At 38.2% G+C, this 12,806-nt stretch overlaps 3 protein-coding genes across 3 annotated transcripts in view; all 3 read right to left on the bottom strand.

Annotated features, from left to right (window-relative positions):
* The window catches only part of LOC101302969 (UDP-glycosyltransferase 85A3-like), a 2,779-nt gene extending 1,386 nt beyond the window's left edge, over positions 1–1,393 (bottom strand). The window contains exon 1 of the mRNA XM_004305820.1: positions 631–1,393. Within this exon, the coding sequence (XP_004305868.1) occupies positions 631–1,393 (763 nt within the window). The remainder of the gene's footprint in view (positions 1–630) is intronic.
* A 2,056-nt stretch (positions 1,394–3,449) lies between these two features.
* On the bottom strand, positions 3,450–4,016 carry LOC101302684 (F-box protein At3g07870-like). Its single transcript, XM_004305819.1, has one exon. The coding sequence runs from the start codon at positions 4,014–4,016 to the stop codon at positions 3,450–3,452; it is 567 nt and encodes a 188-aa protein (XP_004305867.1).
* Positions 4,017–10,269: 6,253 nt separating this feature from the next.
* On the bottom strand, positions 10,270–11,415 carry LOC101301804 (F-box/kelch-repeat protein At3g23880-like). Its single transcript, XM_004305818.1, has one exon. It carries the CDS (start codon positions 11,413–11,415, stop codon positions 10,270–10,272), a length of 1,146 nt encoding a protein of 381 aa, XP_004305866.1.
* Positions 11,416–12,806: the final 1,391 nt, after the last annotated feature.

Raw genomic sequence — 12,806 nt, 5'->3', positions numbered from 1 at the left:
ATCAGTGGCGTGTGTCGACTGCAAAGTATCCTAACGCACTTTTGAATCATGTTTATTTGATTCCAACACAAACTATTTTACCAGTCCAACTCCAACCCAATTATTATCATTCTCAAAAAAAAATCCAACCCAATTATAAAAAAATAAAAAAATAAAAATTACATAAAATATCTACTTGCTTGAGTTGCTTCTCATGAAGAAAAAATGAATCCAACTATTTACAACAAAAATCACGACTGAGATTGAGCAATCCTATTATCCGGCTCATTGCATGATGTTACGGGGAAACTAGAGTTTCTACATAAGTAATCGTTTTAGACACACAATTTTTAGTAACATCCTTAAATGTATTTTCTTTCGGATTGTACAACATCAAAAAGCCACTATCGTCTAAATCACTAAACACTTCTATCAAAAGTACACCATCTTCAGAAATGCATAAAGGCTTCAAGCAATGACAACAATGTCTAGGCAGAATCTCTGAAGGGATTTTCATGACTTCGGTCCAGGATTTCTCGACTCCATATTCCTTCATCACCCACATTCTAAAACAAAAACTACCTATGAATGAGAAGGGTTGACAGTATAAGGCTAAAGAATTTCTAAAATTTCCAACTCTTGTCAAATTACGTGCGTCAATAGAATATGGGGATGCAATCTCATGAAATTTCTCCTCAGCCAAGTTGAATGAGACTAACTTGTAAGCAGTCACCCTACCTTCCTCATCCCTTTCACTTGTTAGAACCCAATGTAGAGTTTCGTTTACAAAACAGCCATGCCCGACCACCCTAACATTCTGGTTGAGGCTATGAAGCTTCCTCCATGAACCCGATTTTAGAGTAAAAGCAACAACAACATATTCATAACCGGAAGTAGGAGGAAAACTTCCCACTATCACCTTGTAATCATCAGTTGTGGAATCATAACCGAAACCAAAAAACTTTGGGAGATTCTCAATAGGAGGTTGTGGTAACACCTTGGATTCTCTAGTGCAAGGATTCCATAACATAATAGTGGTGGTTATGAAATCAAGTAGCAAACATACCAAGCCATTGCAAGAACCAATGATATCAATGAAGTAAAATTCATACAATGGATCAAGTAGCGGGAAATCAAGCTCTGTGCTTGGAGTCGAACACTTGAATATTTCTCCGCAGCCTATGGATCGGCAGATGGAGATCTCCTTAACAAGGAGGGAGTAGCTGCTGTTGCTTTTGGTGTCGATGCGGCTGAGGTGTTGTCTGATGAAATAAGGTTCAGAGATCATTGCCTTCCATGTTTTGCATATACAACGAAATCGAAGTAAAGATTTGGCCGGTAACCATGAGAGGAAATCAAGAGACTCGGAGAGAACCCATTGCGGCTGATGCCGAGTGTGCAAAGGGTTCGACATTTCAAGTGTTCACAGAAGCCTAAGGTATTTCTGTAGTGAGAAGGGGAATTTGAAAAGTAGTAAAAACCGTAGAATCACTCTATGGAAATGGAAAGCAAAACAATCGGAGCCAATTTGATTGTTTGCCACACATTAAGCGCAATTGTTGATTGCCTAGATTATTTGTGAACACCATTTCTTCTCTTAAAATATTTGTGAACAAAATTTATTTAGAAGACTCTAGACATCATAAGCTGCCGTTAAAATTGTCTGTAATTAGCTTTGAATCTCCTTCAACCAAAACTTACTTGGTAGACTTTCTAGTTAGGATTTCTTCCACGAATGATACAATGAAACTATATATCTAACTTGGCTTTGACAGAAAATCGTGATCCTAGAGTAAATGATTCGTCTACAGAATGCGACGCCCAAACTCAATATGCATACAAAAATTTCTGATTTCACAATCAAGAAAGCTAGTAAAGGGAATAGTTTTACTAAGAAAAAAATTGCAGCAATTATAATCAACACAGGACAAAAACTGAACATGTGTTTTTCTTTTTGGTGCAATTGGGGAAGAGATAGCGGTTACATCTAAGTACCATACACAACTCGAAGGAGGTTTGACAGACTTGTGATAAAGATTCAGGTTTAATCAATGGACTTCGGGTTAGTACACTATAAACAATATACAAAATGAAAACAGGTTTCCAACATTTCCAGAATAGAGCGAGTTTTCCAGTAACCATGATCAACTTCCAACATTACTGCGAGCATTTAAACTCCAACTCAAAGTAGCATGAAGAATAAAAGACAGTTTAAGCATGCATGAACCATATCTAACTTCCATATTCAACAACACTATTGACATGTAAACAAGATAACGGAATCATTGTTATAGCAATTTATGAACTCTAGCATTTCAAATACACCAAATTCTGCAGCTGAACCGGATACTAGAGAGTATGCTTGCTTCCTTGGTAGCTTTATATTGGGTTTCAAAGTGCAAAAACAGAGCGAGAAGTGCACAAAAAAGGATCCCAAGATGCAAAAAATGGATATACGAAAGTAGACAAAGTATTCGCATAACAAATGGTATAAGTACCTGTACCACAGAAATTCAACCCCAACAAATATGATTTCAATCAGAGTAATGACTCTAATACAAGTACAAAAATTCATTTCTGGTGAAAAATGGCATCCAGAAACTCCTCAGATCAGTAGAAGAGCTTTCAAATTAGGTGATGTTCTTTGCCACATTTCTGAAAATTTTAGGGCATATCACCCATTGTAGCCATTGAGGCTTCACAAAAACAAGGGTAGAAAGTTGGGTAAAAGAAATGACCTAGGCATATAGGAGACACAATAGCTTTATCAGGCAAGAAGGATAATAAGCACATTATCTTGTCACATAACAAATAAATGCAATGATAATAGGCACCTGGAGACTGGAGTCTGTTTTGCATGGCTATGAACTTACAACATATGAAATATGAAAGAAATTCCAAAGACTGCTAGTTAAGTGGCAGTTCAAAAGATAATAATCAAAGTGATTTTGACCAAATGACTTCCTGGGAATGAATCATTTGTCAGATTAATAATACATCAAAATAATGAAGTTTACCATGCTGCATTCCGAAAAATTATACATGCAGTTGAACAACTAATGGGGATGAGATGGAACATTCAAGTTTCCAGTAGCATTACTTGAGGTTAAAACTCAAAAGCATGAAAAATGAGCCCAGAATAAAAGTGCTATGCAGATAAGGAATACCAAAGTTTTACCAGGGCACTATTCATGACATTAGCTAATAGTCACTTTACAGCATACATAGATTCAATGCACAAAGTACTATTCATCTTCCCCTTCTAACTCGGATAGTCGGACGTAATGGTTCAAAAGCAAAAGGTTAAACTGCACTTGAATCATAAATCTGGTGCTACAACCTCTTAAATCTACCGAATTGTGTACCACAAGATACTGAGTGAGCAGAGGAAAATCCAAGCGCAAGCAAGACGTATGACTTCAGCAACTCAAACAGAAGGAGTGGAGTGAAGGGGACTTGCAGTGTTCGTCTCACAAGCTTGCACCATTAGTACTGCCAATTAATGGTGAAACTAAGCTCTCTATGTAAGTACCTGGTACATCAAAATCATCAAACAGATTCCTAAATGTTTTTTCCATGGGATTATATATTCCCAAGGGGCCTCCATTCCCTATACGCATCAAAAGTTCACCATTCACAGAAATGCATGTTATGCATGTATACTCTTCACCTAGAATCCCTGAAGGTAGATCTATGATTTGAGTCCAGCAATCCTTGACTCCATATTCCTTCATTACACACATCTTAAACTCGCACCCAGCTCGGCCACACATGGTTTGAAAGTATAGGGTTAAACAGTTACCGAGAATTCCAACGTCGGCCAGCAATTCACGCCTGTCTACTCCTGGAGGATAGGGAAATGCAATCTCATGAAATTTCTCCTCGGCTAAATCAAATGACACTATTTTTGAAGGGAAGCGTTGCTCATCGTGTTCTTCGGCTTCCAATACCCAATGTAGAGTTTCGTTAACTAAATACGCAAGAGAATACACGTCATAATACTTGGTCAGGCTTTCAAGCTTCTTCCATGAACGCATTTTTAGTGTAAATACAAAAACAGATTCAGAATTCTGAGTCAAATGTCTCCAATCTCGACCACCTAGTATGATCTTGTAATCATCGGTAGTGGAATCGTAACCGAATCCAAAAGAACATATATGATCAGGAATGATAGGAGGTATACCTGGGAGTCTCTAGTAGTTGGGTTCCATAACACCATTGTTGTTGTATCCCAATTTAATAAACATATCAAGCCATTACAGGTACCAACCATCTCTATAAAAGGATAATCAATTAGTGGTATATTCATTACCGGAAAATCAAGCTCTATGCTCGGAACAGGGGCATCGTCACTTAAACTGTTCAATAATGCTTGGTACTGAAGAAAACTGAACACAAAACTTTGTGGAAGTTTTCTGATATATTTATTGATTGTAAAAAACTTTACGTACAGATCTACACTACATATAGGAGACTGAGATGAAAGAGATCTCCTTTTTCTTTACAGACTCTTACACACCAAAACCAGACAACAAAGACATAAAGATAAGCTATGAAGGGAAGCTATACAAGTAAAATACAAAGTAAAAGATAAAGTGTACAGTAATACGAATGGCTGGAAATCCTAAGGATAATAGGCATAACCCCAGCCATACTTCCAAAGTATAAACCATGTTTCCACTTCCAATACTCCCCCTCAAGCTGGATCAAGGGGATTCATTGAGCCAAGCTTGCCCAAGAGTCGATGAAATTGAACAGCGGAAAGAGATTTGGTAAAGATGACAGCCAATTGATCTTGACTGCGAATGTAATGTGTATCAATAACCTTGGACTGAACTTGAGCTCGTATATAATGACAATCGACCTCAATATGCTTGGTTCTCTCATGAAAGACAGGATTAGAGGCAATGTGCATTGCAGCTTGATTATCACAATAAAGAGATATGGGTTGGCTGCTAGGGGATCCCAAATCAGACAGCAATTCCTTCAGCCAAATAAGTTCACAAGCAGTGGAAGCCATAGTTCGATATTCAGCTTCGGCACTAGAACGAGCAACAACAGTTTGTTTCTTGCTTCTCCAACTGACCAAGTTACCACCTACAAAGGTACAAAAACCTGTAGTGGACTTACGATCAAGAGAATTTCCTGCCCAATCAGCATCTGTGTAGCCCATGATGTCAGTATGACCATTTGGTTTCATCAAGATTCCTCTCTCAACAGATCCTTTTAGGTAGCGAAGGATGCGTTTGACAATATGAAGATGAGCCATGGTAGGAGCATGCATGAACTGACTCACTATGCTTACTGCATAAGTTATATCAGGTCGAGTGATAGTAAGATAGATAAGCTTACCCACAAGCCTTTGATAAAAGCTGATATTTGGGAGAGACTCACTGGAAACATCCAACTGAAACTTGTTGTCGAGGGGAGTGCTGGCAGGCCTGATATCCCACTTGTTGTCAAGGGGAGTGCTGGTAGGCTTGCTATCCCACATTCATGCATCTTTCAACAGATCAAGAGTATACTTCCTTTGATTGAGAAACAACATTTTGTGAGACATGGCCATCTCTATACCTAGGAAATACTTAAGGAGCCCCAAATCCTTAATAGCAAACTTGCTATGAAGAGATTGTTTGAGAACATTAATCTCTTCAAGGTTATCACCTATCACAACAAATCATCAACATAAATAAGCACAACAAGCTTACTAGTTGAACCAATCCGAACAAATAGAGAGGAATCAGCATTGCTCCTACGAAAACCAACTTCTTCAAGGACTGAACTAAGCTTGGCATACCATGCACGTGGAGATTGCTTTAAGACATAAATTGCCTTATGAAGTCTACACACCGCATCCGGATCATGAGATTGAGAATGACCAGGAGGAAGCTTCATATACACCTCCTCTTCGAGATCACCATGTAAAAAAACACTTTTTACATCCATTTGATAAAGAGGCCAAGAATGGTTCACTGCAATTGATAGCAAAACCCTCACGGTACTCATTTTCGCAACAGGAGCAAAGGTCTCCTTGTAGTCTACTCCATAGGTTTGAGTAAACCCACGAGCTACCAATTGTGCCTTATGTCTATCCACACTCCCATCAGAATGAAACTTGGTCTTGTAAACCTATCTACTACCAACAGCCTTCTTCCCTTTAGGAAGCTTTACCACACTCCATGTCTTATTTTCATTAAGAGCATGAAGCTTATCAATCATAGCTTGCTTTCACACATCATGATTATTGGCTTCCTCAAAACTTTGAGGTACATGATTATTATCAAGAGTACTCAAAAAGGCAGAGTGAGCAGAAGAGAACCTTTTATTAGAGATGAAGGCAGTCATTGGATACCTCGTAACATATGTCACATAATCCTTAAGTTTTGCTGGAGGACCTCGTACTCGCGTACGATTTCTACGAGGTACAACTGGAGGTGAAAGAAGCGGCTCAACAATAGGTCGCACATATAATTCAGATTGATCAACATCTGGATCAAGAGGCACTGCCTGAACTTCTGAAACTGGAGCAGTAGAATGAGAAGGTTGACTGGAATCCCTAACAACCGGATGACTGAAACTTGAAGCTGGAACTGGAGCAGTAGGATGGAAAGGCTATCTGCTATCCTTATCGACAAGAAGATTGGGTGTTGGAAACAGATCAAATAAAGACTCCCCCTGACTGTAACCATCTGATTTCCCAGCAAAGAAAGGAGTATTCTCATCAAATCTAACATCCCTGGAAACAATAATCCTTCTAGAAGAAAAGTTGTAGCATTTGTACCCTAAAAACACACACTTTTCAGCCTGTGGATCAAGTTTCCCTCTTTTATTAGCTTGTATGTGAACAAAGCAAACACAACCAAACACTTTCAGGTGAGAGATATCGATCTTTCTTCCTTTCAACACTTCAAGAGGAGATTTGCCACCAAACACTCTACTAGGTAATCGATTAATGAGATAAGTGGCAGTGAGCACACTTTGAGACCAAAAGATCTTTGGTACATTCATTTGAAACATTAGAGCTCTTGTTTTCTCAAGGAGGTCCCGATTTTTTCTTTCAGCAATTCCATTCTGCTGAGGAGTACCAACAAAACTAGTCTGATGTAGAATTCCATGTGCACTCAAGTATTGACACATGTTATTCGACATATACTCAGAACCATTATCAGATCTTAAAACATGAATAACTGATGAGAATTGAGTCTGAACAAGATTATGAAAATCCTTAAAAACATTCAGAACTTCACTTTTGAATTTCAAAAGATATAACCAAGTAATCCTTGTAAAATCATCAACAAAGATTATAAAATACTTAAAACCATCATGTGACTCAAGAACAGGACCCCAAAGGTCAGAATGAACAATTTCAAAGGGTTTATGAGCCCTTGATAGAGAATTTGGAAAAGGCAATCTGGAAGATTTTGACAAATGACAAACATCACATTGTTTGTCTGATTTGCACATATTTGGAAACAAACATGATGACATCACTTTTTCAGATAGATGAGGCAAGCGTTGCTGCCATAGATTATGATCTTGTATAAAAGTTATGACAACTTGAAAACTCCTAGAAGCAAAAGAAGTTTTGGACAAATAGTAAAAACCATTCAAAAGGAAACCTTCACCAATTGTTTTCTTGGTGATGATATCTTGGAATATGACATTATAAGGAGAAAATATAACAAGACATTTTAAGGTGTTTGTAATTCTTCCAACAGATAAAAGCTGAAAGGAAAATGAAGGAACATACAGAGCAACTGACTCTATAAGATTAGAAAGCAAGGCAATTTTTCATTTTCCCAAAACAGAGGCACCATGACCATTTGCAAGAGACACTTTTGAAGGAATGGGCAATTGTTTAAAATCATGTAAACTTTGAAGTTTGTTTGTCATATGATCCGTAGCTCTTGAGTCTATAATCCAATAATCATTCTCAGCACAAACAGTGAGAGCAGTAGACAAAGTTGATAGAGTACCTAAAGCTTCTTCATGTGGAACAAAATCAGTTTCTGCAAGAAACCCAGAAAATTGCTGAAGGATGGCAGAGTGGCTTTCTCTCCCAGACATATTCGCTTATTCGCATCTGGTCTGTATCTGCTTCTTGCTGAGATAGGCAACAAACTCATTCTATATGCTTGTAAGATTACCCAAGCGTTTCACAGAAGGCTTACCTTCTGGTTTATTCACCTCCATAGATCTAAAACACCGATTTGGATTCATTCCAACATCGAAAAAAGATGAGGGTACAAAAAACGTCTCAACAAATCTTTCTTCCATAACAGAATGAAGAAATCAGAAAAAGAAATTAGAGGAAAAGAACTCTGAACAAATTTCTCTTCCACAGAGGAAAGAAGAAATTATATATAATCAAGAAGAGATACAGAGACAGGCCTTGGATTCCTGCTGTGATACCATGAAGAAAACTGAACACAAAACTTTGTGGAAGTTTTCTGATATATTTCTTGATTGTAAAAAACTTTACATACAGATCTACACTACGTATAGGAGACTGAGATGAAACAGATCTCCTTTTCCTTTACAGACTCTTACACACCAAAATCAGACAACAAAGACATAAAGATAAGCTATAAAGGGAAGCTATACAAGTAAAATACAAAGTAAAAGATAAAGTGTACAGTAATACAAATGGCTGGAAATCCTAAGGATAATAGGCATGCATAACCCCAGCCATACTTCCAAAGTATAAACCATGTTTCCACTTCCAATAGTTACTCTACAGATCGGAAAATTGTATCTCCCGTCTTCACGATTAGGTTGAAGTTGCTTCGGATTTTGGCGTGGGTGAGGTGTTTGTTGATGAAATAAGACTCGGAGATCAAAGCGCACCATGCTTTGCACACACACCGGAAACGAAGCAAAGACTTGACGAGCATCCATGAGAGAATCTCGACGATGACAGCATCGAAGTCATCAAGAGACTTGGGGTCGATTTCGGTGCGCGCCAAAGAGAACCAGCTGGTGTTGCCGGCGAATGGAGAGAGCGTTGGACATTTTAAGTGTTGGTAGGTTTTGGGGCACAGGTTTCAAGTGTGAAATGGGAACCGTTCAAGAATTAATAGATGTTTCAAGTAGAAATAAAAACAATGCTGTTTGTATCCAAAAAAAACAAAAAACAATGCTGAGCTCCTTGGATAACCCGCTAAACAGTGGAGGACTCCCGGATTCAAATTTACCAACTATCTTTTATTTCATCATCTCAATGACTACCATCTAGATTAATAACACATGCTGGGGAAGATATGCAAAGGCGAAAAAGCAAACATTGCAAATTCGAGAATTGAGAAGTGGGAAAATTAAACTGCAACCGGCCATTTTCTTTTAATTGTTATTAACCTACCAACGAGAAATAAATCAAAAAAATTCAAGCTTATCCAAATGAAATGTTGACCACACAGATTGATAGGTAAATTTGATAAACAACGAAAATTCTTCTACGTTTCAAAACGCAATCGGACCTAACAGCTTATATGTAGTATTTGATCTGATCATTCACGTCAATCACGTGGCACTATCATGAACATAAACTAACGCCGTTAACAAAACAGAAACCTTATTATTAGAATATTAGGTGATGTTTGTCGTCACAGTTCTAAAACTGCATGGTACGGTTCATCACCCTTTGTACCAGTGAAGCACAGTAGCTTGCTAAAGAACAAATAAATACAATGATATAAAATAGCTATAAACTTACGACATGTAAAACAAAATTCCAAGGACTAGTTCAGTGGCAGACTGGCAGTTCAAAAAGAAAAAATCAAAGTGATTTTGATCAAAATGAGTTTTGGGAATGAATATTATATATGTCTAAAAAATATTACATAGAAATATGCAGTTGAACAAGCTGATCGATGGGAATGTGAGGGAACATTCAAGTTTTCAGTATCCTAAAAGCATGAAAATGAGCCAAACATAAAGTAGCAGAGAAGGTAAAATTTTACCGATGCACCATACTTAACACTAACTGATGGTCGATCTCTTTACAGCATAAGTTAAATTTAATCCACAGGACTGATCATTTTCGCTTTTCAACTCAGATGTAATGATTCGAAAACAAAAAAAGGTTAAGCTGGCATGGACTTGAATCATCAATGCGAAGCGACTACCTCTAACTCTACCAATCACTGGATCATGGATACTGAGTGAGCAGGGAAGAATCTAAATGTGACTTCCGCATCTCAAACCGGAATCGAGCGGAGTGTAGGGGCAATATATGTTCGTCTCAGACACTTGCGCTAATAGTACTGCCAATTAATGGTGAAACTAGAGTTTCTACATAGGTAGCTTTTTCATCCGATCCCAGCCATCAATCACGTACGGCAAAATCCTAAATTTCTTTGAATTATACATTATCAAACTGCCGAGCCTATGTGAACCCATCAAAACTTCACCACTCTCAGAAATGCATGTCATGCAGAAATAATCATGTTCTGGTAGATTCTCTGAAGGAATATATATGACTTGAGTCCATGATTCCTTGACTCCATATTCCTTCATCACCCATATCTTGAGATCACAACTACTACCTCTGTCATACATGGTTATAACATGAAGGGCTAAACAGTTGCGGAGAGTTCCAACTTCAGCACGCCAAATATCTCCGACTACCGGATTGGGAGGAAACGGGAGTGCAATCTCATGAACTTTCTCCTCAGCTAAATCAAACGACACTATATTTGAATAAATATAGTTATTGTCTTCGTCATACTTACCAGATACCCAATGTAGAGCTTCGTTAACTAAATAACCTGATCTGCCACTCACCGCAAAATTCTTCACGCTTTTGACCTTCCCCCATGAACCAGTTTTTACTGTGAACACGACAACAGATTGATCGCTCGAATAATCCCCACCATTTAGTATACCATTTAGTATTACCTTGTAATCATCGGTTGTGGAATCATAACCGAATCCAAAACAACATAGGTCAAAATCAAGATCACAAGGTTGCGGTAATACCTGGGAGATTCTAGTACATAGGTTCCATAACATAACGAGTTTAGTAAACCAATCAATTAGTATACATATCAAGCCATTGCAACTACCAATCAACACCCAATTAAATGTTCCTGGTTTAATACTCACTGGTAGATTCATTAACGGGTAATCAAGCTCTCTGCTCAGAATAGGACCATCATTACTTAAACAGTTCAACAATGCTTGGTATTCTATGGATCGGAAAATGTGACTCTTCCTCTTGAGTAGTGGGTTGATTTTGGTGCGGTGGAGGTGTTTGTCGACGAAATAAGACTCGGATATCAATGCGTGCCATGCCTTGCATACACACCGGAAACGGAGCAAAGATTTGACAGGTAGCCAGGAGAGAATCTCGGCGATGACATCATCCAAATCATCAAGAGACCCGATGCCGGAGAGAACCAGCTCCTGTTGCCGGCGACTGGAGAGAGCGTCTGACATTTTAGGGTTTGGTTGTGGCAATTTCAGAACCCTACAGCATTAGGGTTTTGTGAGGGTTTTATAGGGAAACCGTCAACGTCAAGCACACTGCTCTCACCTTTCGTCTCTCCTCCTGGTATTTTGGAGAGTATCTTCAGTACATGGGGTGTATCTTCACATACATACATAGATGGTCATGATTAGAGAAAATAATATAGAAACATGGTGGTCAAACGTATGAATTGTTACGAACGGTTAAGATTGTGTCGTGTAAGTACATGTCGTGCATACAAGAACTTCCAGATATTTTGGCCCGAATTAGGATAGAAACGTAGAACTAGGACCTATGTTGCATGGACACTTTTGAGGGCAGAGTGTACGTCGGGGTGTCCGACACGCCTCGACACGCTGACATGACATGACACGCCCTGACGCGGTGTCCGACGCGTCACGAGGTGTACGTGTCGAAAAATGTTGACTTTTTTCAACACGGCCCAACACTTTGACCGACACGCCATGTCATCATCTGACACCCCGCGTCAGGAATTTTAATTTAAAAAAAAAACATAAACCCAAAGAAAAACTATCACAACGTACCTCTAAGCAGCAAAAAAAAATAATAATAATAATAATAAGAGTGATAATATATGATATATCCCTCCTAGCCAATGTTTAAACTCTCTAATAGTCTGATCTAGTTTATAAACTGTAACGTAATCTCCCTTTTTCACTCTTCCCCTCTTCCTTCATCTCCCTTTTCCACTTCAAATTAGTCATTGAGTTTCCTAATCTCCATTCAATTGCAGCATCTCCTTGCTGATAACTGCATATGGTCTCGAACTCATGTTTTTAGTATGTATTTTATGTATTAAAATACATAAATATATTAAGTATTTGCCGTGTCAAAGCCGTGTCGGATCTTAGATTTTTTTAATTTGTCGTGTCGACGTGTCAGTGTCCGTGCAACATAGACTAGGACTAAGGTTGAATTTGGTACGGTTCATTTCCTGGTGGCAATAACTCATTTTTGTCGAACCCTATATAACATTTGCCTCTTTCTACCAATTAATCTCCCTTTTGATCAAAGAAAAAAAATAATCTGGAATCTAGAAGAGGGTTCCAATAGCTTTTTTGTGGCAATATGGCGGACAGCAAATTTGAATCAGTATTATCAGAGAACCTCTTCTTATTTTGGTCTGAGAAAAAAAAAATTGCTCGTTTGAGCATTTATAAGCAAGTGTGAATGATCTCACTTATCAGAGAAAACTTAGCCCCAAGTAAGTGTGCATTTCAGCAGTTACTGAGCAATCTGACTTTAATTTCTGGAGTTGTATATGTCAATATGATGGCAAATACCTAAAAACGTAGATATAATTTACAAAAAAAAAAATCAGAATAGGATGAAGTACAAG

The sequence above is a fragment of the Fragaria vesca genome, linkage group LG6 (assembly GCF_000184155.1).
Source record: "Fragaria vesca subsp. vesca linkage group LG6, FraVesHawaii_1.0, whole genome shotgun sequence".
NCBI classification, from domain to species: Eukaryota; Viridiplantae; Streptophyta; class Magnoliopsida; order Rosales; family Rosaceae; genus Fragaria; species Fragaria vesca.
The sequence above is the reverse complement of the archived record's forward strand: the minus strand, read 5'-3'. Positions and strand labels throughout refer to the sequence as shown.

Bases quoted from the DNA above. Each gene is read 5' to 3' on its own strand.
- LOC101301804 (XM_004305818.1), bottom strand. From the start codon at position 11,415: ATGTCAGACGCTCTCTCCAGTCGCCGGCAACAGGAGCTGGTTCTCTCC.
- LOC101302684 (XM_004305819.1), bottom strand. From the start codon at position 4,016: ATGCGTTCATGGAAGAAGCTTGAAAGCCTGACCAAGTATTATGACGTG.